Source organism: Equus przewalskii, chromosome 17 (assembly GCF_037783145.1).
Source record: "Equus przewalskii isolate Varuska chromosome 17, EquPr2, whole genome shotgun sequence".
NCBI classification, from domain to species: Eukaryota; Metazoa; Chordata; class Mammalia; order Perissodactyla; family Equidae; genus Equus; species Equus przewalskii.
The window spans coordinates 9,792,813-9,819,189 of NC_091847.1; the positions used below are offsets into that span (position 1 = coordinate 9,792,813).

At 52.8% G+C, this 26,377-nt stretch overlaps 1 protein-coding gene across 5 annotated transcripts in view; it reads right to left on the bottom strand.

Moving 5' to 3' along the window:
* Positions 1–15,470: 15,470 nt before the first annotated feature.
* GLI2 (GLI family zinc finger 2) overlaps positions 15,471–26,377 on the bottom strand; it is a 251,766-nt gene continuing 240,859 nt past the window's right edge. For all 5 annotated transcript variants that reach the window (XM_070581030.1, XM_070581031.1, XM_070581033.1 and 2 more), the window contains 4 exons: positions 24,688–24,852; positions 23,039–23,320; positions 21,137–21,473; positions 15,471–19,706 (listed from right to left, as the gene is read on the bottom strand). In XM_070581030.1, the coding sequence (XP_070437131.1) occupies positions 17,260–19,706; positions 21,137–21,473; positions 23,039–23,320; positions 24,688–24,852 (3,231 nt within the window). In that variant the 3' untranslated portion in view covers positions 15,471–17,259. The remainder of the gene's footprint in view (positions 19,707–21,136; positions 21,474–23,038; positions 23,321–24,687; positions 24,853–26,377) is intronic.

Here is a 26,377-nt window from a genome sequence, read left to right on the forward strand (position 1 = left end):
CAAGGGTGGCAGGCAACAAATCAGTAAACAAGCAAGTAACAAGATGATGTCATGTTGTGGTGAGAGCTGCAAAGAAAATAAAGCAAGGCTATGAGATGCAATGACCAGGAGGGCTGGGGACTGAGGCCACTTTAGAATGGATGTGGGGACACTGTTTCTGAAGAGGGAAATTTGACTGAGAGCCCCCAAGGAGGCAGCAATGGGAAATTCTGGACAGAGTATTCCAGAAGAAGGAACAAGTGCTAATGACCCAGGGAAGAAATAAGTTTGGCTTGTTTGAAGAACAGAGAGAAGGTCAGTTTGTGAATAAACTATGGTACATCCACACAATGAAGTACTGTGCAGCTATATTAAAAAAAAAAAATGAGAAAGATCTCAGTGAACTGATATGGAGTCATTTTTCAGGATATACCATTTCCAGAACACTCTCTGGCCCTGGGAGCATACTAGGCCCATGTCAGGGCCATGCAAAAGAATGTCTATAGTATACCACCTTTCACTGAATAAAGAAGAGAAGTAAGAACATACACGGGCATCTGCTCATTTGTGCAAAAGAAATATAGGAAAGATAAACCAGAACTAAAGAGATTGTTTAGGGGTGGAAAGAAGGGGTTTGAAAAGGGTGGAATGGAAACAGGGTGTCAGGTGTCAAGAAGGGAGTGGCACTTTCCAGAGGATGTCTTTCTAATTAGCTCTGCCTCTTAGAACCATCATAACATTTTATACCTCCTTCACGTGCCCAAAAAACAAACAAATAATTGAAACCAACTAGGATAAGGGGTTAACCTGAGATGAAGTGCAAACAGTATGAACTTAGCTGTATTATAAATGAATAGCATAACCACACTGTAGAATGTGGGGAAGAAAAGAAATAATCTAAGTAACTGTGGAAAAAGAGTATCTTGATTGGATATTGAAAGGCTAAGACAAAAAAAAAGTGTACATAAATGTTGTAACCTAGTTCTTAAATGGGTTACTTTCAAGGGTATGATTAGCAATTCCGAAACACTGTATGTGTACACTAGAATTGAGCAAATAAGTAAGTAAGTTATAGATAATGAAAGCTGGGTTTCTCACTGTTGGAGAAGTTACAAACAAGGAGAGGGGGAAGACTAAAATAAACCTGTAATCTTGGATTAAAATCTGAGATAGCAACGTGAACTCATGGTATTTAGTAAAAATACAAAGATAAATACAGATGTGTGTGTATGTATGGGTGAGCATACATGCATATATTTCCTAGCTTTATCTGATGAGAGTGTCTAGAAGCAATTGTGCCCCACAGCAATGAGCACACCCAGTGCCCAGATTTTGGTTTCTAAAGGAGCCAGGGATCCATGGAGAAATGGTTGAGTCCAGGGCTGAGGCAGGAAAAATACAAGGTGAGCCTGGAGGGGCCAGAAAGTAAAGAAGTCCTCCAAACAAAAAAAAGCAAGAGTGAGGAGGCATATGAGAAGAATAAAGGAGCTGACCTTCAGGAGATCCCGGTAGTTAAAGCTAGAAAAATTTGAGCAACAAAATAAGTGACGGTATCAGATTTAACCCAAAGAATAAAATAAATATTCACATGTCCATACTGATATAAATAAATGAGAGAGAAGAGGCACCTCTTTCCTACAGGAGAATTCCATTAATAAATGCAGAAGAAAAGAAAGAAATTATACATGCATTTGAGAAGTCCCAAGATCTACAGTCAGAAGGCTGGGGACCCAAGAGAGCTGAGGGTGCGGTTCTAGTCTGAGTCCAAGTCTGAAGGCAGGAGATGAGCAACGTCCCAGCTTGAAGACAATCAGGCAAGAGAGGTATTCCCCCTCACTCTGCATTTTGTTCTATGCAAACGTTCAGTTGATCAGATGAAGCCCACGACATGGAGCAGGGCAATCCGCCTTACTCGGTCTACCAATTCAAACGTTCATCTCATCCAGAAACACCCTCACAGACACACCGGGATAATGTTTAACCAAATATCTGGGCACCCTGTGGTCCAGTCAGGTTGACACACAAGATTAACCATCTCAGATGACTCTTGGGTTCTCGATTTAGTCAACTGGTAAATGGTGATGCCATTTACTGAGATGAGGAAGACTGGAAGAGAAGAAAGTTTGGGAATGAATATTAAACTAGAGATGCCTATGAGACCTCCAAGGGAATATTGAACAGGCAGTTGAACATGAGTCTAGAGTTCATGAGTGAGGTATACATCTGAGAGACATCCACACACAAAAGGCATTTAAAGCCTTGAGATGGGACAAGAGCACGGAGAGAGAGAAAGTAGAGGAAGAGGCTGAGGACTGAGTCCGGGACCCTCCACCATTCAGGGGTCAGTGGGGTGAGGAAGGGCCAGCAACAAGACCAAGAAGAAATGGCCCTGAGGCTACTCACCTGTCCTTGTTTTCAACACTGTCTAGGATGGGATCTACCAGTTGCAAATCCATTTAACTGGACAGTCATGTGACCCGCAGATCTCTAGATTGTTCCGTCTATCCCAGTCCAGTCCACATTTCTAAGTTCCTCCTATGTGACAGGGCCTGTGCTGACAAAGGTGGGGCACCTGCCAGCAAGAGGCTTGCTGTCTAATGAGCGACTGAGTCTTGGGAGGCCGCTTCAGTGCCCAGGTGGACAACGCTCCCGATTCAAGCATCGATTCAGTGACATTGACTGAGCCCAGACTACAGTGTCAGGTGCAAAAAAGAACTGAGAGTGCAAAGTCAAACGAGACATGGCCCGCTTCCCGGGACCTGGGAGCTCACAGCCTAGTGAGAAGATAGACCTTAAAAGACATTTCAGTCAAATATGGCAAATATTCTCATGGGAGACTTTATCACGTGCTCTGCTGGAAGCTAGACATACCTAGGGAGAAAGGAATCCAGCTTGATTTGGCAGGAACCAATCAGCCTCTGGTCACCTGCCTCTCTCCCAAAAACCCCATTGTCAGTGTGTGATGCAAAGGCCATATCCAGCAGGAAATGAGTCATTTTATTTCATTTCATTTTTATAGCCAACATATGTAACAGAGCTGTTCCTGTCTTCCGATAGCTGGTAAGTCAGGCAGATGAAGCTGAGTGGCCACAGACATCGCTACACATGTGCTTGTGTGGTGTACCATACACATACACATACTTACATATGCACGCACACACACATATGTAGTTTTCTGACTTCCAAATTTCTTAAGTGTTAGGTCATTTTCTTCCCTGGCCAAATGGCTGGCTGTCTGCCGAGTGCTGGGGCAGCCCATAAATCGTCCCGCCCGTAATATAAAACACAGCCCTTATTGACAGCCGGTCTGCTCGTAGAAGCCGTGCTGCCAGCTCGTAAAGCAGGGCCCGGTGTCACTCCCACTGAACAGAGCCAATAAAGGGCGCGGGGGAATTACCTCTCGCTCCAGCAGCTGGCCGCACTGCAGGGACGATGGCAGCAGGCCTAATGGGTCCCCGCCTCCCTGCCACCTTGTAAAGCATTACAGTTAGACGTAATTCCTCCCCCGCCCCAGAGCAATTTCTTTCACGGGGAGAGGCAGCTCCCTGAAAGATGCTCTCTCCCCAGATCCCAACCTGGCACTGGAATCTGAAATGCGTAGTGGGGCTCGTTTCCATAAGGCTCGCTGCTGCCACAAACCCCGGGCCCCTTCACCCCATCGTCAGCCCTCAGCCAGGTCTGCCAGTGTGGGCGACTCCAGCTCAGCTGTCTCTCTCCAGACCCTGGACAGCTCAGCCCTGCTGGAACAAGACCCCCAGGGGGCAGACGGTTCCCCCACCAATTGGTGATCACCCTCAGAGGGTCCTCAGGGCCAGCTCACTCCCCCGTGACCAACTATCCCAAACCCCTTCACTCTCTTGAGCCTCTGGTCCCCCTTCTCCTAGCAGACCACCTCAACTCCTGTGTCAAGGGCAACGATGGAAGTTCTTCACAGTGCCAACCCTACAAGGCCACCTCCCTCTGCTACCCCCTGTTTCCTTCCCTCTAGTTCCAACAGGAATGTATAGTATCTGAGGAAGAGTATTCCAGGTAGTGGGAACAGCCAGTGCAAAGGGTTCGAGGCAGAGTGTGCCTGGAGTATATGTGGGACAGCAAGAAGGTCAGGGCGGATGAAGTGGAGGGATAGGGGTAGGAAAGACAACCAGGGCTGAGAGAGCCTTGTGGGCCACAGGACTCGGGCTGGGTGGGATGGGGGCACAGGGTCAGTGCTAAACAGAGAAGGGACATGATCTGAAAGAGGGTCCAAGTGGAGAATGAGAATAAGTTGTAGGAGACAAGGGTGGGAGCAGGTGGACCAGTAAGGATGCTTGGGATAAGATGGGGATCCAGCATGGAGCAGAGTGCTGGTAAACCAGCTCTCCCGGAGGGAGCAAAGAAAGCCCTGATCTGAGCATTACACGGTGGAAACACTCCTACCACGGCAGAGTCAAACTGCCAATGGTCTAACAGCCGGCTGGCCAATTTCTCGTGAGCTGGTATTTGCAGGCTCCAGCACACCACAGAGGCCCCGGGCAGTTGTGGTGAAAAGTGAACAGATTCTGGACATTCTCTGAAATTAGAGCAAAGGGATTTCCTGACTGGTTGGGTGTGGGATGTGAGAGGAAGGCAAGGGTCGAGGGTGACTGCGGGGCGGCCCAGCCTAGGGGTGTCAGGAGCATTCGCCGCCATTGCTGCCCCTCTTGGAAAAGCTCCCTCCCTGGGTTCTGGGGCACTCCCCTGCTCTGCCCCTTCTCCTCTGTCTCTTGCCATTCCTTCTAGACTCCCTGACAGCCTCACCTTCCTGGTTCCGGCCCTTGATTGCTGGGATTCCTCAAGCTTCCTTTCCAGGCCCTCTTCTCTCTGAGGCTCCACTGCACCCCTGGGGATCTTGTCCACGGCTCCCGTGACTTCCTACACGCAGCTGGCATCACGGCCCCGGCTCTCCTCTGAGCCCCAGACCCATAAACCCCAACACCTCTCGGTCATCTCTTCTTGGATGTGTCAAAGACACAGAAAACTCCACATGTGCAAATCTGAACTCACAATGCCCCATCCCGCCCTGACCCACACTGTCCCCAGCCGGTCCCACTGGCCCTCACCCAACCCTCCCCGCCTCAGGGCAGGAGAGTCAGAAACCGGGACTGCTTCCTAACACCTCCCGCTCTTACTCTTCACGAGGAACCCTTCACCAAGTCCTAGAGGTTTCACCTAAGTGCTCCTGAATCCACCTGTCGTCACTGTCCACTTCCACCACCCTCCTCCCTGGTCGCCTCCAGTGGTTGGTGCCTGGGCTCCTGTATATCCCTTGAATATCCTGCCAAGCCCTTCTCCATCCTGCAGCTAGACAAGGTTTCCAACATGCAAGTTTCATCACGTCATTTCCTTGCAAAGATCTCTCTGATGCTTTCTGATGCTCTTCGGAGAGAGGTAAAGTTTCGCCCTGGCCTACAAGGTCTTGCACTGTTGGCCTCCTTCCTTCAGGCCCCTCACAGTGTGCCCTCACCAGCCACGCCAGCTTTCTTTGTTACTCTCTGTCCTACACTACCCCATTCCTACCTCAGGGCCTTTACACATGCTCTTCCCTTGCGTAGAATATCTCTCACCACCCTTTTTGCAAGTCATCCCTCAGAAGAAGGCTGTCACTGCTTTCTCAGAGAAGTCTTCTCTGACCTCTCTGGTTTGGTCAAATCTTCACAGAACCATGAGCCCCTCCTTCACGACCCTGAGACCCGCACTTGTCCGTTCGCTTGTGCAGGCGTTTGATTCGTGCCGATTTCCTCCACGTGTCTGTGAGCCCCATTTTGTTCACCACTGTGTCATCACGGTGAAGTGAGGCCACTGGAGGTAGACTGAGTTTGAATCCCATCTGCCACCTAGTGCCAGTGCACACTTGGATGAGTTATTTAACTTAACTAGAGAGGATGGTAAACCTATCTTGTAGGGTTGTTGTGAGAATTACAGGATTCAGCCAATGTAAACTGCCTACAAATTGCCTGTCACAGAGTGGACACCGTGTGTGGCAGATAGAAGCACTGGCCCCAATTCTTCACCTTGCCCAGCACTGGTGCACTGGCCGTGGCCTCCCTGTGGACAGAGTGAACTTCCTTGCCCCTTTAACTTAGGGTCTGGTCACGTGACTTGCTTTGGCCCATGGCACGGGATGGAAGTGACAGTGTGCCAATTCCGAGTCTAGGCCTTAAGAGACCTTGCAAGTTCCTGTTCGTCTTCTTGAGCTTCTGCCATTGCCACGAGAAGAGTCTCCCTTGGGTCACCGCTGCCCCTGCAGCCTGGGCCCCCACATGAGGAGCAGGCTCACCTAGCCAAGCTTGGCAGAGACCAGCCAATCCCCGGCCCGCCTGTACGTCAGGGAGTACAAGTGACCATTGTTTTAAGCCTGTGAGTTTGGGGATGGTTTGCTCCCAGCATTTTGTAGCAATAGATAGATAACTTGCTCCAAGAAATGTGATGTGCCGGTAAGTGTCTGTGACAGAGTTAACACGATTATGGTCGTCCCCTGTCCACGGCAAGTATGGCACGTCCCCAGGCTGACTCTTGAAAGCCGTGCTAGACCTGCAGAGCTGTCTGCTCTCCACATGTCACGGATCAGTCAAGGCCCAACCAGAGATGCAGAACCACTGTGAGAAATGATGGAGAGAGAGAGAGAAAGATGATAGATAGATAGATGATATATATAGATAGATAGATAGATGGGGGGAGAGAGATAAAAGTAAATATAGATATGTAGACAGATATATATGGAGATAGATAAAGGTAGATAGATAGGTAGACATAAGTAGATATAGAAAAAGATAGAGATATATAGAGAGACTTATGGATATAGATAAAGATAGATGATAGATATAGATAAGTAGATATATAGATAGATAGATAGATATGGAGATGATAGATGATAGAGACGGGTATAATTAAGTAGGCATAGATATCTATAAAAAGAGATATATGGAAATAGATGATAGATATAAATAAGTAGATATAGATGTATAGAGAGAGAGATATGGAGATAGACAGATAGGTGGATAGACAGACACAGACAGACAGACAGAGAGAAAAGCGGATCTGTTACAGGGATCTGGCCTATGCGACTGTGGGGGCTGGTCAAGCTGGCTCTGTAAGGCCCTTGTCCCGTGTCTGACGCTGGAGCTTGAAGCCCACAGGGCCAGTGGTCAGGAAGGGAAGATGGATGTAAAGTGGGGAGAGCAAGGACAAGCTGGAGTCCATGAGGACAAAACCCACGTCAGTTCTTGTGGCCTCTTCCCTGGTGGTCTGAGTGTCTTCCAGAAGCCAGGGCCCCTCATCACGAGACTAACTCACACGCTCGGCCCAGGAGTGGGGGAGGCGGAAGCAGGATCGGCGAGGTGAGTGGCTGCAGCCCAGCTCGCCACCCTGCAACACCTGGGTGAGTCAACAGGTCACTGCCAATGTGTCTGTGCCACCAAATGCCTGCTGCTTCCCTCCGCTCCCACCCCTGGATCTCCCACACAAGTCTCTCTTGTGACCCACCCTAACCAGAGACCCCCAGGAGAGGGAATTCTGGGAAGTGCAGTTAAGCCTAGCCACGTGGATACATCAAAGCTACCACCCTCATAAGCACCCCTCAGACTGAGTCTCAGGACGGAGCAGCTGATTAAATGAGTTCTTGCAAAGGTGGGACTGAGAGTAACTGTTTGCAAGGGTGCTTGTGCTTAGAGCTGAGTAGTCAAAGGACAGTTTCCGTGATGGTGACATCTCGGGGGCGTGGAGAAGGAGGTGAGGCTGTTGAACCCCTGCTAAGGGTCAGGGGTTTTACTCATTTGGTCTCATTCAATCCTCAAACAATTTTTGAGGTGGGTAATGTAGCAAACCTATCTAATAGGTGAAGAAATCGGGGTCCTGGCCTCTTATTCCTTCCTGCAGGCGGGCTGCGAAGATTTATCTTCACTGTATGGAGAAGAGCAGATGAAAAGTGGAAGGCCAGTTCCTGGTCTGAAAGCAGGCCCACACGAGGCGAGTCACAGGACACTCTGAGCAGGGAGAGAGGGGCCGCCAGGTGAGCATTCAGTAGGCACACTGTCGACCCAACAAAATCAGGGTGTTGTCACAAGGGAAAGCGGCACAGGTGGGCAGTGAGGAACTAAGGAATCTTAGCAGGTCTTTCAGTCGAGCTGCTCACTAGAGGACCTAAGATCTCATTGCTGGACGGCAGCTGTGGGCACTGCAAACACCAACAGCCCAGACACCGAGGCTGCGCAGAGCGGCTGGGAGGTTTGGAGCCTGGCTTGGGGCTGGGGTCTTGGGAACAATCTCTGCCCATGTGCTCTGAGCATGCCGCCAAGAACAGGCCAGACTGTTGAGCAACATGTGGATTGTTGCGGCTGGAAGCCTGTGGAGACGGGAGAGGCGTCGGTTCATTCCACAGAGGGAAGGGACTGGCCTTCATCCAACCCTGCAAGGACGGATGTGGGCGTCTCCCAGCCCCGGAGGGTCTCAGGGCACTTAATGTCTGCAGCACCTGTCGGGCCCCCAGTGGGCTGCCAGAATCGTTGTCTTGGTCATTATTTGTTTGTGCACTGGTTCCCTCAAATGGATAGATCTCCCCCACAAGCTCTTTGAGAGTGGGCCTCTCACTTACACCCCGTTCCCTCCCTGGGTCTGTCCCACTTTCCCTATTCCATTTCCAAGACCATAGCCTCCTAGCTGGCCTCTCGCTTCAGTGTAACCAGCCCCTTCATCTCTAACCTGGGAATGGAATGTAAAGTAATAGTCCCCAGCTTTTTCAAGAATGAACCAACCTTCCTTCCTTACTACCTTTCTTCCTTCCTTCCTCCCTCCCTTCCTTCCTCCCTCCCTTCCTCCCTTTCTTCCTTCCTCCCTTTCTTCCTTCCTCCCTTTCTTCCTCCCTCACTCCCTTCCTTCTTTCTTTCCCTCCTTCCTCCCTCCCTCACTCCCTTCTTCTCTTTCTTTCTCTCTTTCTCAATCTCTCTCTCTCCTTCCCTCCTTTTCTTTCCGGTATATAGTTTCATGAATTTTAACACCTGTATATCCCTGTGTGATCACACCACAATCAAATGAGCTCCTCATTCCAAAAACCCCCTCCCTATGCTTCCTCTTCATGATACTGTTCCCTCACCCCAGTGCCTGACAACCACCAGTCTGTTCTCTATCATGACAGCTTCGCTCTTTCAAGGGTGCATATAAAAGGACTCGCTCAGTACGTAACCTTTGGAGACTCAGCACAATGTCCTTGAGATTCGCTGGGGTCGTTGCATGGATCAGTGGTTCTTACCTTCTTACTGCTGAGTAATTCCATTGCACGGATGTACCACAATCTGGTTATCCATTCATTTGCTTATGGATATTTGGGGTGTTTCCAGTTCTTGATGAGTATGAATGGAGCTTCTGTAAATATACGAGTATAGGGTTTTGGGTGAACATAAATTTTCATTTCTCTAGGGTAAATACCCCACAGAGAGACCACCGGGTCATATGGTAACTCTATTTTCAGAGAGGCTGTACCATTTTGCATTCCCACCAGCAGTGCATGAGTTCCATTTACACCAGGCTTTTGTCAGCACTTGGTATTTTCAAATTTTGGCCATTCTAATAGTTGTGTGGTCATATTTAGTTGTGTATGAATTTGTATTGCCCTAATGGCTAATGATGTTGAATATCTTTTCATACGCTTATGCACCCATCCATCCTTTAGCGAAGCATCTGTTCAAGTCTTTTGCCCATTTTTAAATTGGACAGTTTGTTTTCTTGCTATTGAGTTTTGAGAGTGCTTTGTATGTTCTGGATACAAGTCCTTTGTTGGATACGCAATGAAAAAAATTTTCTCCCGGTCTGTGGCTTGTCTTTTCATTCTCTTAATAGCGTCTGTCAGAGAGAACACATTTTTCATTTTGATGAAGTCCACTTTCTCAGTTTTTTCTTTTTGTGGGTCATGTTTTTGAGGTCATGCATAAGAACGTTTTGCCTAAGCTCAGGTCACAATGATTTTCTATGTCTTCATCTAAAAGTTTTGTGGTTTTATATTTTATATTAGATCTATGATCCATTTTGAGGTAATTTTTGTAAAACATTTAGTGGAAGTTCATTGTTGCCTATTGACATCCAGTTGTTCCAGCATCGTTGGTGACAAAACTACCCTTTCCTCATGGAATTGCCTTTGCATCTTTGTCTAAAATCAGTTGGTCATGGGCCAACCACAGTGGCCTAGTGGTTGAGTTCAGTGGCCTCCACTTCGGTGGCCCAGGTTTGGTTCCTGGGTGCAGACCTACACCACTTGTCTGTCAGTAGCCATGCTGTTGTGTTGGCTCACATACAAAAAGAGGAAGATTGACAACAGATGTTGGCACAGGGTGAATCTTCCTCACCAAAAAAAAAAAAAAAAAAAATTAGTTGGTCATGTTTATGTGGGTCTATTTCTGAACTTTCTATTCCAGGGATTGTCAAATATTTTCAGTGAAGGGCAAAAGAGTAAATATTTTAGGATTTATGACCAGATAGTCTCTGTCTCACATCCCTTTTTTTTTTCCTTGGGTGAGGAAGATTTGCTCTGAGCTAACATCTGTTGCCAATCTTCCTCTTTTTTTTGTTTGTTTGGTGATGAAGATTCGCCCTAAACTAACATCTGTGCCAATCTTCCTTACTTTGTAGGTGGTTTGCCACCACAACATGGCTTGACTAGTAGTGTAGGTCTGTGCCCAGGATCCGAACCTGTGAACCCAGGCCACTGAAGCAGAGTGAGCCGGACTTAACCACTATGCCACAGGGTCAGCCTCTCTCCCCTCCTTTTTAAAACTCTTTAAAAATGTGAAAACTATTCTTAGCTCATGGGTCACACAAAAATAGACCAACCCCTGCTCTGTTCTGTTCCATTGATCCGTGCCTCTGCTGTCACCACCACCACGCCATCTTGATATGGCAGCTTTATGATAAGTCTTAAAATCAAGTAGGGTGAGTGCTCCAGCTTTATTCCCTGTCTTTCAACTGGTGCTTTTAGATCACTTTCATTTTATGTAATTATCGATATGTTTGGACTTAGTTCTATCACTGCATTCTCTGTTCTTTTGTTTCTGTTTTCCCTTTCCTGCCTTTCTTTGGGCCATTTGAACATTCTTTGTGGTGTTCCATTTCAGCCTCTCGACGATATCTTTGCGTGCATCCTCGGTATAGTCTGTTTACTGACTGCACTCGGGGCGACCGTGGACATGCTGGACTTTCTCAGTCTACTCAGACTCCACACTTTACCACTTTAAGAGGATGCTGTGGTCTCACCCCTTGCAGGCCCCTTACCCATCCCCTCCTTCAGGGCACTTCTGCCTTCTGACATCTCTGTACATCAAAAGCCCCATCAGACAACGTCATACTTTCTGCGTTCAACTGTTACACATCTCTTAGTGAACTCGAGGAAGAATGGTCGACTCTATTTACCCACAAACTCACCATTTCTGCAGCTCCTCCTCCTGCCTGATGCCCTCAATCTTCTTCTGGGGTCATTTCCTTTCTGCCTGTAGAGCAGACCTGCTGGCAATGAATTCTTTTCATTTTCCTTCACCTGAGAGTGTCTATTTTACCTTCATCTCTAAAAGATGTTTTCATGGATCCGGAGCTCTGGGTCGACAGGTTTCTTTCTTTCAGTATTTTAAAAACATTTCACTTACTTCTGGCCTCCACGGTTTCTGGTGAGAAATCTCCAATCCTCTCAGACAACCTCCTATCGTCTTCAAAATCTGAATCAAGTCTTACTTCCTATTTGAGCTATGCTGATTTTACATGTCCCCTCCCTGTCCCCTGCTATAAGCTGACCACTCCTTCCTGTGCATGACATTATTGCACACATCAGTCTGTGCTGTGGTGTCTCAGTCACATGCTGGGCTCACCCACTTGTTCTTTGTCATGTGCACTGAGAGAGAGAGAGGAGAGGGAGAGAGGAGGAGGGGAAGAAGGAGGGGCAAGGGAGGGGGAGGGGGGAGGCGGGGAAGAGGAAGGAAAGGGAGATTAAGAAGAAGTCGAAGACCGATCACCTTTCAGGGAACTTCAGAAGACCTCTGAGTTCAGAGAATGTTTCTGGAATTGAATTAGCAAATGAGGGTCCCCTGCGCGGAAGAAAGCCAGTGTGCAACCACATAGGTGGGCCTTCCACGCCCATCAAGTGGCAGGAAGTTCCAGGTGTTTCAGGAAAAAATTGATGCTGGCTTACAATGTTACCATGGGCTCATTCATGCATTCATCAAGTTGGAAAGTCCTGGATACCACTAGCATCTTTTTCAGCAGCCTTCAAAGCTTGTCCCCAAAGGAAACACTCTTTACTGCTAAGTTTCTGGGACCCAAGGCGGGCCAGGGGAGTGTATTTTGGAAGGGCCCCTCCGAGACCTGTAGCTCCCAGTGACAAGGCAGCTATTGGTTCTACCATGATGCTCTGCCCCAAGGCCCTTGGTGTCTGCTCAGCCCCCAGCCTGTCAGATCACAGCCTTCCTCTTCCTCCTCCCTTCTCTCTCTCTTTCCATCTAGTAAAAACCAAACCAAACCAAACCCACTACCTCTAGGGGCAGCCTCAAAGCTCCTGCAGCTTCATCTGTGCTCAGAGTTCTTTGTAGACAGACACCTTTGGACGTGGCCTCACATTCAGACACATTCTGAAAGGGTCACTTACAAGATCCAATTTCTGCCCGTCTCTCACGGTTTTGTTCAGCTCCCCCTCCTCCAGGAAGCCTTCTAGAACCACTATATTTGGAAAAGACTGAGCAGAACTAATGAAAACTGCGATGGATCCCACGTGCTAGACACAGAGACCAGGTAGATCAGGCATAGCTCCTGCCCTCCAAGAACTCAGCCTCCCGGGGCGGAGAGAAGGAAAGGGTTGAACAGGAAGACGGGCTGTGCCTGTGTTTTTCAGCGTGCTGGGAGCCCGCTGACTTCTGGGATTCCAGGAAGAGAGGCTCTAGTTCTTTCAAAACTTGCTCACAACTTTTCTGGGCCTCAATTCTTTTGGTGTTGAGCAAGATACCTGGTTTTCAGACTCCATGCTGGAGACGCCTGTCTGTGCTGCTTCTGGGCAGCTACAGGGGGGATCGGGGAGTGGAATGTGGAATGTGTGTGGCTCTGGGTCTCCTGCTCCCAAATGCAGCCAGATGAGCTCCACTTTTAATTGTGTCCTTAAAATTGGCTTATAGAGCCAATTTCGTGCGAACAAAAGATTGCATGGCTTTTAAAGTTTGAAAGCCACTAAATTAGATGATGAGGTAGCCAAGCCCAGGGCACTCTGGACTCACAAGGTCTCCACAAAATGGGTTTTGCAGACATATAAACTCGGAAAAGACCTCTGGGCATATCAGGCTATTGGCAACTGACAGTATTTTAGTATGTTATTAGGAATACTGGCAAATGCTTAGCAACCAGCTCTCTGCAGGTGAGAAGGGAGAAGCCCTATTTGTAGTATTTGCTGACTTCCATGATGTAAATCCCCCAAAAGGGGAGATGTCGAGTTATCAAAGTGAAGTCTCTGAATGGAGAGCTGGGAAGAGATGCACGTAATAGGCTCAGGAGCGGGCTTTGGCACATCACTGGTTATGGGGTACCAACTAGTGACCCTGCTGTCTTCCCCTTTTGGGTTTAGAACCAACTAGGATACAGACTTAGGAGACAGAGGCTACAATGTCAGTCTTATTATGATCAAAGCTGGGTTATAGGATGTGGTTGGCTGGATTACGTTCAGATAGAATTATATCTTATAATTGCATAGGAGCAGTGTACTTCTCTCTGCCGTTGAGCTGGGGCTCAGTCACGTGACTTGCTTCCTCTTCCAAGCCTAGGCCTTAAGAGGCCTCCTGTGTTTTTGCTTGGCCTTCTGTACTTGCACCATCACCCTTAGATGTCCAAGCAATGCTCTGGTCCCAAGGGAGGAGGCGCAGAGAAGAACTGAGCTGCCTCAGCATCCCCAGCCCGGCAGGCCCCCCCTCAGCTGACTCGTAGACTCCTGAGCTAAATAAATGTTAATTGTTGTATGCTTCTGGGCTCTTGCGGTTGTTATTAGATGGTATTATTGGGCTATAGTTAACTTATTCAGAAAATGGTACCTGGGATGGGAGGCTGCCCTAATAAAGGCCTAACACATGTAGCATAGGTTTGGAACTGGGCACTGAGGAGATTTACAAGAGGTTGAAACAGGGCAAGAGAAAAGGTGACCCGTGCTATGTGGTGAAGAAATACTTGGTAAAATTATTGCCTATGGTAGTTCAGGAGGGAGAAGATGTACCTAAGAATCTGTGGAATTGGGCAGGCCAGTTTCCAGGCAGAATATTGTAAACACGGGCTTCCTTGCGCTGTAAATGATAAGGTACCACAAGGAAGAGAGGAGTTCAGGAAGGAACCAACCGGTTTACATGCAGGATCCAGAAAATGAAATGATTTCTCATTTCCAGTCCCTCCAACCACTAAAAGATCTTCAAATTAAGATTTGGCCTGGGGCACAAAGACCAAACCCGGGGCTGTGCCAGGGAAACACAGCCTCAGAGTAAAGATGAAATCAAGGATGCACCCTGGATTGCAATGCCCTGTGTCTTAAGGTCTGAAAGGAGTAAGGTGGCTCCAGAACACCCTTTCAGTGACAATTAGCTTTGAGTTTGAATGTCCTCCATGTGGCTTTGGAGGTGGGTGTCAAGGTCTTTCGCATGGAGAGGAGAGAGGGCCCCAGGCTGGGATTTCAGATGTTGAGCATGCCTGGCCCTAGAGAAGGTGACTTCTATGCCCTCCAACTCAGTCCTGGCACACACCACCCCCCTGGCACACACCACCCCCCCCCACCCTGCTCCCCCGCCCCCGCCCCCTCCCCCCACCCCCCCGCTCGGCTGTTTTCCTGTCTCAGTTCCAGAATTTGTCCCAGGCCTCATGCCCTATTCACATGCCCCCCTGAGGTTGACTGCAGGGGCCCAATCTCTGCCAGTGGCCAACTGCTGGCCCACTAGACCCGAGCCCCCCCAAGCAGCTGCCAGGGCTGCCTCCTAGGGCTGAGCCCCTGCTCAAGGCTGCTCCCCACGGGCCGTCTGCCCAAGGCCGGCTGCTGGGTATTCTGGGGCTCCACCTGCTGGCGCTGACTCTCTCCTTTTGCCTGCATTAGAGCACAGGGGTCTGCCCGTCTTCTCCCAACCCCATCCCGACTCAGATGTGCTCACCAGATTGCCTGTCCAGGCGGACTCGGCACAAGGAATGCTTGGGCCGCCGCCTGGATTTGGTATGCATCGTTCTCAGCAAATCAATGAGATGCTCAGACCAGCTCAGCAAAGAACAGCCGGACATTCACTGTGAACGTCAAACTGTGCCCGCCCCCAGCCCAGAGAGACAACAAACAGCCAGTAAATGCCTCAGCATTAAACATTTCTTGGTGAAGGCGGGACAGTCAATTTTGACACGGTTGAGAAAAAATACAGCCTAATTTCTGTTCAAATGCACCAAATTTACTGCTCAGGTTCTCATTAACTGCTGTCAAGGAAGAAGTAGACAGACCAAATAAATTATGAAAAAATTACTTTTTTAATGTACAAAAAGACTTATTTACAAGTTGAGCATGTCATCTCAATTCATAGCATGTAGAAAAAGCTAAAAATGTCTGGAATATAAATTTGGCTGGATGGTTCACCCATAGTATTTTCAGGGCTGATGTCTTCTGTACAGACTATATACAGGCTGGGAACGGCCATAGACATCCTAGGTCAGGGATGAATGAGCGCCCTGCAGAGCCGGGACCCCTGGAGGGGCCCAGGGCTGTTACTGGAGTTGGCCTCGTCTTTGGACCATAACAATGAGTTTGACGTTCTGAGAGGCAGAGGGCCCAGGGGAGGCGTGGGCCCTGACCTGGTTGAAGCCAGGGTCATAGTCAGAATCAAGCTCATAGTGGTGCAGTTGGTTTCGGTGAGGCTGCCCCAAATTCGGCACGGAAAGGTGTGTGTGTATGCGTGTGTGGTGGGGAAGATGCATCAATTCACCCAACAGCATGTTCAGGAACGATGCCTTCTGATGCTAGTTCCAAATGCCATTTCCAGGTGGGGCTTGGTCACGCTGAACAGGAAAATTCAGTGCTGGTCCCACAGAGTCCCAAGAATCGACCCCCTCACCCTCCCACCCCCACCCACAACACCATGCATGTCATCGTTCTCCATGAAATGCACAGGAGGGCCGAGGAATGGTGTGCAGACGATACCACGACTGCACGTTGTGGCCTGGCACAGACCACTGGGCTGCCGGTGAGAGGACAGCAAGGCCCGGAGGAGCCCGAGCAGAGGCTGCCGTTGAGCCCTGGGGCTTTCCACGGTAGGTGGATAGTGCAGTGGAGAAACAGGACTGGGTAAACAGGCGACTTCCTCCTCCTACTGGGAGACCTCAGGGTGGCCTCAGGCGGGGCCCCGGGTGCACTCTCTTTCCTGAGTCCCCATCCCACGCTCTGGCTCATCTCGGTCCATCCCTAACCCGCAGCAGCTCCAGCAGCCCCGAGGTATTTAGAAGTAAGTGTTTTCGGGAAGGGCTACATTCTACATGCACGGACACAGTAAACACGGTCTGGAGAGGCCAGGGCAGTTCTGGGCTGGCCCCGAGTATTACAATTTTTTCTTTCCTTTTTCTGGCAATAGTTCCATACTTTACTCATCCACATACACTTGGACAGTTTGCCAGTTGCAAACTCAGCTTTGCAGAGTAGAGATGCCAGCTCTACCAACCTTGGAATCAGGATGTGCTTCTGAACCATCCACATAAAATCTCTTTTTCCTCTGTGGCAAGAGACGTTCGAGGCCTCAAGAATTAAGCTTCAGTGAAGAGTTCTGGTGGGCCAGGGATTTCTTGTCCTTGCAGGTACTGGAATGAGAAGCTCCTCTTCCCAGATGAGAATATCCAGTATGGCTTTCAGATTCAAACCCAAATGTGGTTCCTCTACCCTCTTTCCTTGTGTACTTGTAAAGCCCTTGGCCAATGTAATCCCTCATTAGCCAAATGACAGAGGCAAAGCAGCCAGAACAGAGTGGTCCTATAAACACCAAGGCTGGGAAGCACTGTGTAAATGAAGTTTTCATTCCTGCCTTGCTTTTCCTGTCGAGATTTCTTTCAGTGTTCCCCGAAAAATAATCCAAAGGAAGACCAGACAGGATGCACATAAACCCACCCTTAAAGCATTTGTGGTCTGAACCAGCCATTGGCAAACCCCCTCAGACCTATTTAATACTTTTTTGGAAAAAGACGAAATGAACAAAAGCCCTGTGCTCGGGGAAGGGATGGTTCCTCCGGGTCCGCTCAGCACCAGAGGCTGGGGCCCTAGGTCATCATGTTCAGGAACTTGCTCTCCTCGGCCAGGCTGGTGAGCATGGAGCTCATGTCCCCGACCGCCATGTTGCTGATGCCCGTGGGGATGGAGGGCAGAGTCAGGGAATTCCGGGGGGTGGTGAGACGGGAGGAGCTCTGGGAGAGGCTGTGGAGGAGGCTCGGGCTCAGGGCACCCGAGAGCAAGCTTGAGTGATCGCCATCATCCATGATGGCATCAAAATCAATCTGGGGGGCCTCCAGTAGCTGGGAGTCCACGGTGCTGGACACTTGGTTGACCCCTGGTGAGGGCAAGGACTGGGGCGGGACGCTCTCCGGGCAGGCCTGTGGCTGAGGCGGCTGGGGCCTCATGGCCGGGCAGCCTACGTGGTTCTCCAGGCCTCCATTCTGTTCATACATGTGGATCTGGCCATAATAGTACAGCATGCTGTGGTCCTGGGCCCTGCCCGTGTCCTGTGGGGGCGGCTGAGGAGGCAAGGACACCATGGTGCCCATAACTCCTTTGGGCACAGACTCTGCCATCTCCTGGTTGGCCGATATGGCAGCCATGGCGTGGCCAGTGGCCCGGGCATAGGCCAGCTGCTGCCCAGCACGCACCCCACGGTGGCGGCCAGCAGGGTTGGGCTCAGGGGGTGGTCGCGGTTGCACTAGGCCAAAGCTTGATGCAGCCAGCCCCATCGTGCCCTGCTGGGGCTCCATGAAGCCAGGCTGGTGGGAAGGCAGAAGGTTGGGGCCCTGGCTGCAGCCCTCCTGGCTGATGGCGGATGCCAGGTGATGGCTCTGCTGTGGGTAGCTCTGGGCTAGGTGAGGCAGTGGCATCCCAGCCAGAGTGGAATTGGGGACCCCAAGTTCCCTGCGGCTGTTGCCCATCATAGTGGGGTCGGGAGCAACTTCCATCTGCTGGGGAAGCCCCAGGTGGCCTGGCTTGGCTGCCATGTTGCTGCAGGATGAGGGGAACTGGTCCAGGGCCCCACCCATGGTACTGGGGCTCAGCTGCGGGTGGGTTTGGCTGTAGCTGGTGTGGGGGCTCACAGTGGTGGTCATGCTGGGACACGGGCCACCTGTCCCTGGCTGCCTCAGTTGCTGCATATAATTTACCCTGGTGGTAGGGGGAGCTGCACTGCAGGGCTGAAGGTGTGGCTGCGTGCTGTCCAGGCCCCCAGGGCTCAGCTGCAGGCTTTGTGGACTGAAGCCTGGATACTGGCTGAAGGCTGGCTTCTGCTGCACCACCGCCAGGTTGCCCTGTGGAAAGGGGGGCGGCTTCACCTGGCTGGCCAGGGTGTCCATGGTGCCGGAGCTCACCTCGTTCCACTGCACCGGCATGCTGTTTTTGTTCAGGCTGGAGGGGGCCCCATAGCCCAGCTGGCAGCCTCCCAGCACGGGCGCTGAGGGGCCCACGTTAGAGTCGGCAGCCACCATCCTGCGCTGGCCATGCAGCCCGGGGCTGGGCAGTTTGGGGTTCTCGGAGAAGCAGGTGCTTTGTGGGGCATAGACTTGCTGGGTGCTCTCCTCCAGGGTGCCGCCGGCACGAGCCTTGATGTACTGTACCACGTCGTCGGGCAGCACCAGGTCGTCCTCGGGCAGCACGAGGCTGGCCTCTGGCCCTGCGCCGTCGGCCCCCGCCGCCATGGCCTCTAGCACCACGTTCTCGCTGATGCTGGGCGGCCGGGGCGAGTAGGCGCCGCAGGCCAGGCTGCTGTCGGCGCCCGCGTGGCCCTGCAGGCGGAGGCCGCGGCGCTCGGCGCAGGGCGGTGGGCCCGGGTGCACGCTGTGTGCGCTGTGGAAGCGCTGCACCCGCGGGGGCGCCAGTGCCTCGGGCCGCCGCCCCGGGTCGCTGGCCCGCCGTGCGCTCCCGCACGGGGCCTCGTGCGGGAAGGTGGGCGCGGGTCCCGCGGGGCCGTATGCCGGCCCGTCGCTGCCCCGCCGCGGTCCCAGCAGGCGCGGCCCGGGGGCCGGGAGCGTGCGCTCGGGAGCGTCCAGCAGCGCCAGGCGGGTCCGCAGGCTTGCGTGCTCGAGGCCGGGCAGCGGCGTTGGGGGCGGCCCGCCGGTGGCCGCCGCGTACTTGGCTCTCAGGCTGTACTGCTGCGCCGGCGTGAGTTGCAGCAGCCCCGCGCCGCCGCCGCTACACTGGCTGGCCTCGCTCGAGCGCCGCGACGCGTCGGTGGAGATGGGGTCGTAGGAGTCGGCCGAGCTGGCGTGGTGGGCGCGGCCGGCGCCCAGGGGCGAGGCCTCACTGGAGCGGCGGCTGGAGAAATAGGGGGAGATGCCGGAGGAGCGGCGGCTCACCGTGTAGGCCGAGCTGACGGTGCTGGTGGAGCTGTCGCGGCGCTCCTGCAGGTGGCTCAGCATAGTCACCTCGCTCGCAGACAGCTCTGACAGCCGCGGGTTGGGCAGCAGCCCCGCCGGCCCGCCGCTGCCGCCAAAGTTTTCCAGGATGGAGCCTGCGGGGAAGGAGAGGGGTCAGCGCGGGAGACAGGGTGCGATGCACTGCCTGCTTTGACCCTAAGAGCCCTCGGCCGGGGCCTGGCACACAGCACGCACTCAACCACTGATTTCTGAATGAAAAAAGGAGGGAAGGAAGGAAAGAATAGCGAGTGAACAAAGGATGGACCTTATTGCTAAGGGTGGGCAAGTGGAAGTCAGGAGGCCTGACCCCCACCTTACCTCTACCACTGCCCGGCTGGCCCTGAATTCTCATGACATTGGGTCCTCAGTTTCTCCAGCTCTAGGTAAAACGTACCTCTCCATAGGGCTGGGTTACTGAGAGGAGGGCCCGGGTGCCCAGCAAGGGCCCTGGGCACAGCCTCCCTGCACCCTCACCATCCGTGGATGGGTGTTGCCAGTCGGGCTCCCTGGAGCTGAGTTTATGAGCAGGCTGCTCATAGGGACCCCTGAGGTCCACACTCAAGGAAGGGAGGAAGAGCGGCAGCCCAGCCAGGGGAAGTGAGCTCCCACCCACGCCTGACGACAGCCTCCGCTGATCTCACAGGGGGCTCTGGGCCTTGAATGGCCTCACACCCTGTGGGGATCAGCATGGGATGGGGGCCACCCCGGGAGGGGTGACCTTGGGTGAGGCAGCTGTCTGCAACCCAGGCCATCTCTGTATGAGGCTGAGAGTTGAAGGCCACTGGCCAGCAGTTCCCTCAACAGCTGGGGCAGCAAACCCTCCCTTCAAGAGAGAGCTGGGTGGTGCATCTCAGCGTCCACCGCAACAGGCCGTTGGGTCCTAGAGGGCAGCCTAATGGCTGAGTGCCCAGATGTGCCTGGTACCCAGCACAGAGTCAGCACTCAGGAAATGCTCCTGAAGACGTTTTCCATCTCAAAGCCTGGCCAACACCTCCTGAGGCTGAGCACAGGGCCGCCGCCTCCATGAAGTCCTCCCTGCTCTTCCCCAGCTGATGTGCTTTCTCCTTCCTCTGCACAGCTCTACCCTGAGCTCTTGTTCTGTGGTTGAGTGTGTCTCTGGTGGCCTCCTACTGTCGGCTCCTCTAACCACAGGGGCCAGGATTATATTGCTGTCCTGCCCAGGACCTTTGCCACAGTGCCCACGGCAGGTGCCTGATACGTGACTGAATGACTGCCAAGGAAGAGGATGATGTGAGCGAGATCAGCTGATGGGGACGCAGCATGGTGTAGTTGAAAGAGCATGGGCTTTGGGGCCACTCAGGCCTGCGCTAAGTCTCAGCTCTCACTGGTCTGAGGTGGCACTTTTGCGTCCGAGCCTTGATTTCCTTATCTGTGCAATGGCTGGTGAGATCTGTCCTACTGTGGGGATCCAGGGAGACGTACTGTGCTCGTTGGAGGTGAACCTGGTGGGCGCTGCCCCAGGCTCTCTCTCACCCCTGCCCACATGCCCAAGGCCTCAACTCACCACTTCCCGGGAGGGGAGGCAGCTTGGTGTTCCGGGCATGTGGAGCCGGCCCGGCCCATGAGCAGGAGTCCTTGAGTGACTTGAGCTTCTCCTTCTTGAGCTGCTCGAACCGGTGCATGGCGGCCATATGTTTGCGCAGCTGCAGGCCACCCGCGGAGGGAGTGGCCAGGGCTGAGGCGTCGGCCCCTGGGGGCGTGTCATCCAGAGCTGTCAGGTCTCCCAGGCTCCCAGGCCCTGTCCCCGGCATCTCCACGCCACTGTCATTGTTGGGGGCACTGCCCAGGGGAGAGGGCTCGCTGCTGCAGGACGACTGGGCCCCGGGGCTGGACTGACACAGCTGCAGGGGGCGTGGTGAGAAGGCACAGCCTCAGAGGGTGCAAGAACCCACCTGGCCCTACACCCATGCCTGCACACACACCGCATCCTTGCACACCCAGGGGCAGGAAGGAAGCTGCCACGAGGAGGTGCTTTCGAAGCATCGCTTCTTTGAAGCTTGGCTTCCCTGAACTGCCTCTGGGACAGGGTTAGTGGAGAGATGGAAAGCATCTGGCACACAAAAGGCACCCAGTGACTGTCAGCCCTCATCCCCGGTGCTCCTAAGCTCCCCCAGTGGGGGTCTGGCCAGAGCTCTGCCTGTTGAGCTTTGCGTATGTGGACACTCTGAAGCTGTGCCCCGTGGAGGCTGCCACAGCCGCATGAAGTTGACATGAATGGGAGAATTAAGCATTCCCAAAAGAGCGATGTGCTGCACGACGAAGCAGGGAACGCTGAGAGGCTGCGAATGTGGGGTCTTCTCAACAGACCAGAGACAGGCTGTTGGAAGGGAAAGGATGACCCAGGAGGGCAGAACTGCTGAATGATGACCCCAAACCAGCCCTCCCTCTGGGTCGGGGTGGAGTCGCGCAGAGAGCCCGTGGTGCATGTGTACAGAGCAGGGCTCCACAGAACCTGGGCTACCTTCACTGTGACCTGGGGTTTGAGCCCAAATGAGGCTCACCTCATTGGGTGGAGCAGACGTGGCACCCCTGGGCTCATTCCTAGGCTGAAAGCCCCAAATTCAGGACCTCTCCTGGGGAAGCTGCAGTGCTCCCTCCTGCCCGTGGCACCACCCACATTCCCCCTCTTGGCGCTCAAGGCCCCCTGTAGGTCGGTCCTGCTCTCCTCTGCAGCCTGAACTCGCACCTCCACAGCCCTGTCCCTCCTGCAGGCTCGGACCCCACCGCTCACTCCTGCACCTGCCGGCTTGGCTCCTGCTGCCAGCCTTTACCTGCTCCGATGCTCCCACCTGCAGTGCCTGCCGTCTACCTATCCAAACCGACCTGCCCGGGCCCAGGAGGGGCCTGGCCTGACAGGTCAGTGTCCGCCCAGGCAGCCCAGCCCACCCTTGCACAGGCCAGCCCGCCCTCACCGCCCCGGCTTCTCCGCTCACCTCAGTACCGTCTATCCTTAGGGGAGGTACAGTCGGGAGAAAGAGGCGGAGACAAAGAACAGGTGGTTAGAACAAAAGGAGTGGAGGCCAGAGGGGCGAGGACGCAGAGACAGGACAGAGGGAGGGGCCGGCTGCGGCACTCGGCTGCTAGTTGGAAAGGCAGATGCCAGGGACCACCCCCGCCCCCTTGCAGACTGACCACATGGTGAGGCGGGCATTCCCATCGCCCACAGCCTGCCCAGCAGAATGGGACCTGGCACAAGACAGGTTCTGTGTGAAGCTCAAGGGGGTGAAAGGAGGAAAGTTGAGCTGGAGAGGAGGGACATTATCATGTGCTTAGAGGGGGGAGCCCGGGGCGCAGCCCACAGCTGTAGTTGGGGCTCTGGGCCCCCGAGGGCCCTCGTGCCAGCTGGGCTTGGCCTCCTGGGAGCCGGAGGGCATGGATGGGGCCTCTGCTGCCCAGCTCTGCTTACCCCGGAGCTCTCCGTCTTGATGGCTTTGACGTGCAGGCAGTCCTCCACAGCCTGGCTGGTGCTGCTGGCCTCGGCACTCTCCTCAGAGCCCTGGCCACCAGGCTCAGCGCTGGCCTCAGTGTCCCCATTCTCCTTGAGCAGGGGGGCGCGGAGGTGCACGTCATTGCGTTGCTTCTTGGTGACATGGGCATCTGGGCCGTGGACCGTTTTCACATGCTTCCGGAGAGAGCTGGGGTCCGTGTATCGCTTGGTGCAGCCTGGGATCTTGCAAATGTAGGGTTTCTGGGAAGAGAAGCAGGCCTGCATCATGGACGGGATACGAAGACAGCCTCTGAAGGGGGCACTGCCCATTCTCTTGCAGCCATGCCCGACGCTCTGGTAGAGCCTGGCCGGCACAGCGGGGAGGTGCTCGACCTATTTGCAGCCAGTGCCCTCTGGATGGAGCCGCTCCCCACCCCGAGGCCTGCAGGAGCCCAGCCCTGCCCCGCCTGCCTGCCACCTTCCCCTGAAGGTAAGCATGTGGTCCAGGAACTCCCGCCACAAGCTGGGGACATGGATCAGACACTGTGGAGGGATGAGGGACAGAGTCTGGTGTGGTCACTGTGCTGCCTCCCCTGTAACGAGGGCGCTGGGATTTTTATATCAGAAGCAAGTGTATGATCTCTTTAAACCTGTGAGACAGCGCTAGGACTCTCTGCCGAAGACAGGTTCAGAGAGGCAAAGATACGGGCTCAAAGTCACCCAGAAAACCCAGGCTTTCTGAACCTCAGTCCTGAGCTGAAACACACACACACTCACATCCACATACAGACACACACCCTGAAACCCACATACATACATGCACACACATGTATACACACATGCTCACACAGCTACGTGCACACTCACATGCATACACACACTTCCACTGACACACACTCAGTATATACACAGATACACATGTGCAGATACACATGTACAGGCACACTCATATACACACACACAAATATGCATGCACACACCCACATGATATATCCACATGTACATGCACACCCACATACATACACATACTGATACACACCCACACACGTGCATACACATAATTGCTAATACACATACATACACCTCTCCAAGGCTAGCTCTTGTCTGTAGAGACTATGGGCTGCATATACATTTGGGAAATCCTCTAATTTCTTATAAGCCTTGGAGCAAGTCCCTTTGGGTCTAAAATGTAAGCTTTTAGAAACCTTCTTTCCTGAGCCTACCTGACTGACAGCAATTGAGTGGCTGGGTTGGGACCAGGACAGCAGACAGCACAGGCTCCCGCCCGACTTCCCTCCCTGGGCTCTCTCAGCCCTGCTGGGGGTTCTGGCTCCCTGGGGAGACAAAGGCTGCTCTGTGCCCCATCAGCGGGGGGGCTGACAGCTACGCCAGGCCCAGGTAGCACTGGTGGCTAGAGCATGTCATTGCCAGCTGCCCAGGCCACAGGGGCAGGGGCCTGCTGATGTGTGCTGAGCTCAGACAGCCAGTCGTTGTGGGGGGGGCGGGGAGTGGGACCTGGCACCTGGCTACCGAATGGCCTACAGATGTCGAGAAGCCATGGGGTGATGCATTCATGCACGTGTCAGCAGGGCCCCTGCACAAGCCTGGTGCACCCCCAGCCGAGGTACCTCATTGGAGTGGGTGCGGTTCTGGTGCTTGGCACGGTCTGAGGCATTGGAGAAGGCCTTGTTGCAACCCTCGTGCTCACACACATACGGCTTTTCCCCAGTGTGGGACCGCAGGTGTGTCTTCAGGTTCTCCAGGCGAGAGTAGGCCTTCGAGCAGCCCTCGAACTGGGGAGAGGTGGGTTCGGTCAGTGAGGGCTCCTGGATCCAACGCAGGGAGCCTGCCTCCTCCCCAGACCCCTCCTCCACTCCACCCCAACGGTGCGCACAGGAGTCTGTATTTTAACATTGACATTTACCTTCCTTTCTGATTATAAAACTGACATATGGCAATTCTAGAAAACTTGGAAAGGACTGAAAAGTACAAAGAAGGAAATGAAAACCATTGGCTGCCCACGGACAGCCACTGCTGACATCCAGGCAGGTCTCCTCCTGGTGGCTTTGCATTTCACCCCCACACGATTTTTTAAACCCAAATTGCGAAGATAGCAATTATTTAGGTATGTATTCTGCTTGTTAAAGTTAACAGCACATTGTGAGAATCTTCCCATATCATTAAAAACTCTTAGAAAATATTATCTTTAACTGTTTCCCAATGCCACACCCTGATTAGAACTTTCCTGTGTATTAACATGGGCTGAGAGGAAAATCGAGAGACCTCCACGTCCTTGAGTGAGCTGGCCACCCTCACCCTCGCTCTGGCCATGCTGGTCTCCTTTCAGTCTTTTGACTCCACTCAGTTCTTCCCGGCAAGGGACCTTTGCACACACAGTCCTCTCTGGCTGGAACCTCGCCCCTGTCCCCACCCCGGCCCTGACCTGGCTCCCTCTCTCAGTCTTTTAGGTCATCTGTTCTGAGAGCATTTCTCTGATATTCTTAATCATAACACTCCACCCTTTTTCATTTATACTCCCTAACACAATTGGTGATGAGCTTAACCATGTTGTCATCTGGCCTTCCCACTAGGATATACGCTCCATGAGAGCAGGTACCTTCTAAGCCTCGTTCATTTCTGTGTTTCTATCATTTAGTGCCTGAGAAAAAGAAACATTTTCAGCACTCAAGAAACATTTTTGGGAAAGAAGGAAGGAAGAAAGGAGGGAGCAAGAGAGAGAGGCAGGGAGGGTAGAAGGAAGGAAGGGTCATTGCAGGAAGCTGCACCTCTTCCAAAGATACTGCAGGTGCACCCACTATCTGTGAAAATGGCCCTCAGGAGGCTATGGAGACCCAGCAGGAGCTGGCTCACTCGTCACATCCTCCCCTCTATTCCTGAACGATCTGACTGAGCGCACTTGGATCCAAATGCCTTTATCTGTTTCCACCATGTACAGCCCATATCAGAGAGCTAGGGTTGCTACCACTCGCTCGGAGGGCTATGTTCAGAACTTGCTGCAAAGGACCAAGGGAGCCAAAACAATCTTGAAGGACAAATTTGGAGGCCTGACACTTGCCAATTTCAAAACTTACTACAAAACCACAATAATCAAGACTGTGTGTGGTACTCCCATGAGGGCAGACGTAGAGATCAATGGAACAGAACTGAGAGTTCAGAATTAAACTTGTACATGAAGGGTCAACTGATTTTGGATAAAGAGGCCAAGACGATTTGGTGGGAGAAAGAGCAGTTTCTTCAACAAGGGGATTGAGAGAACTACATAACCACAGGCAAAAGAATGAAGTTGGCCCTTACCTC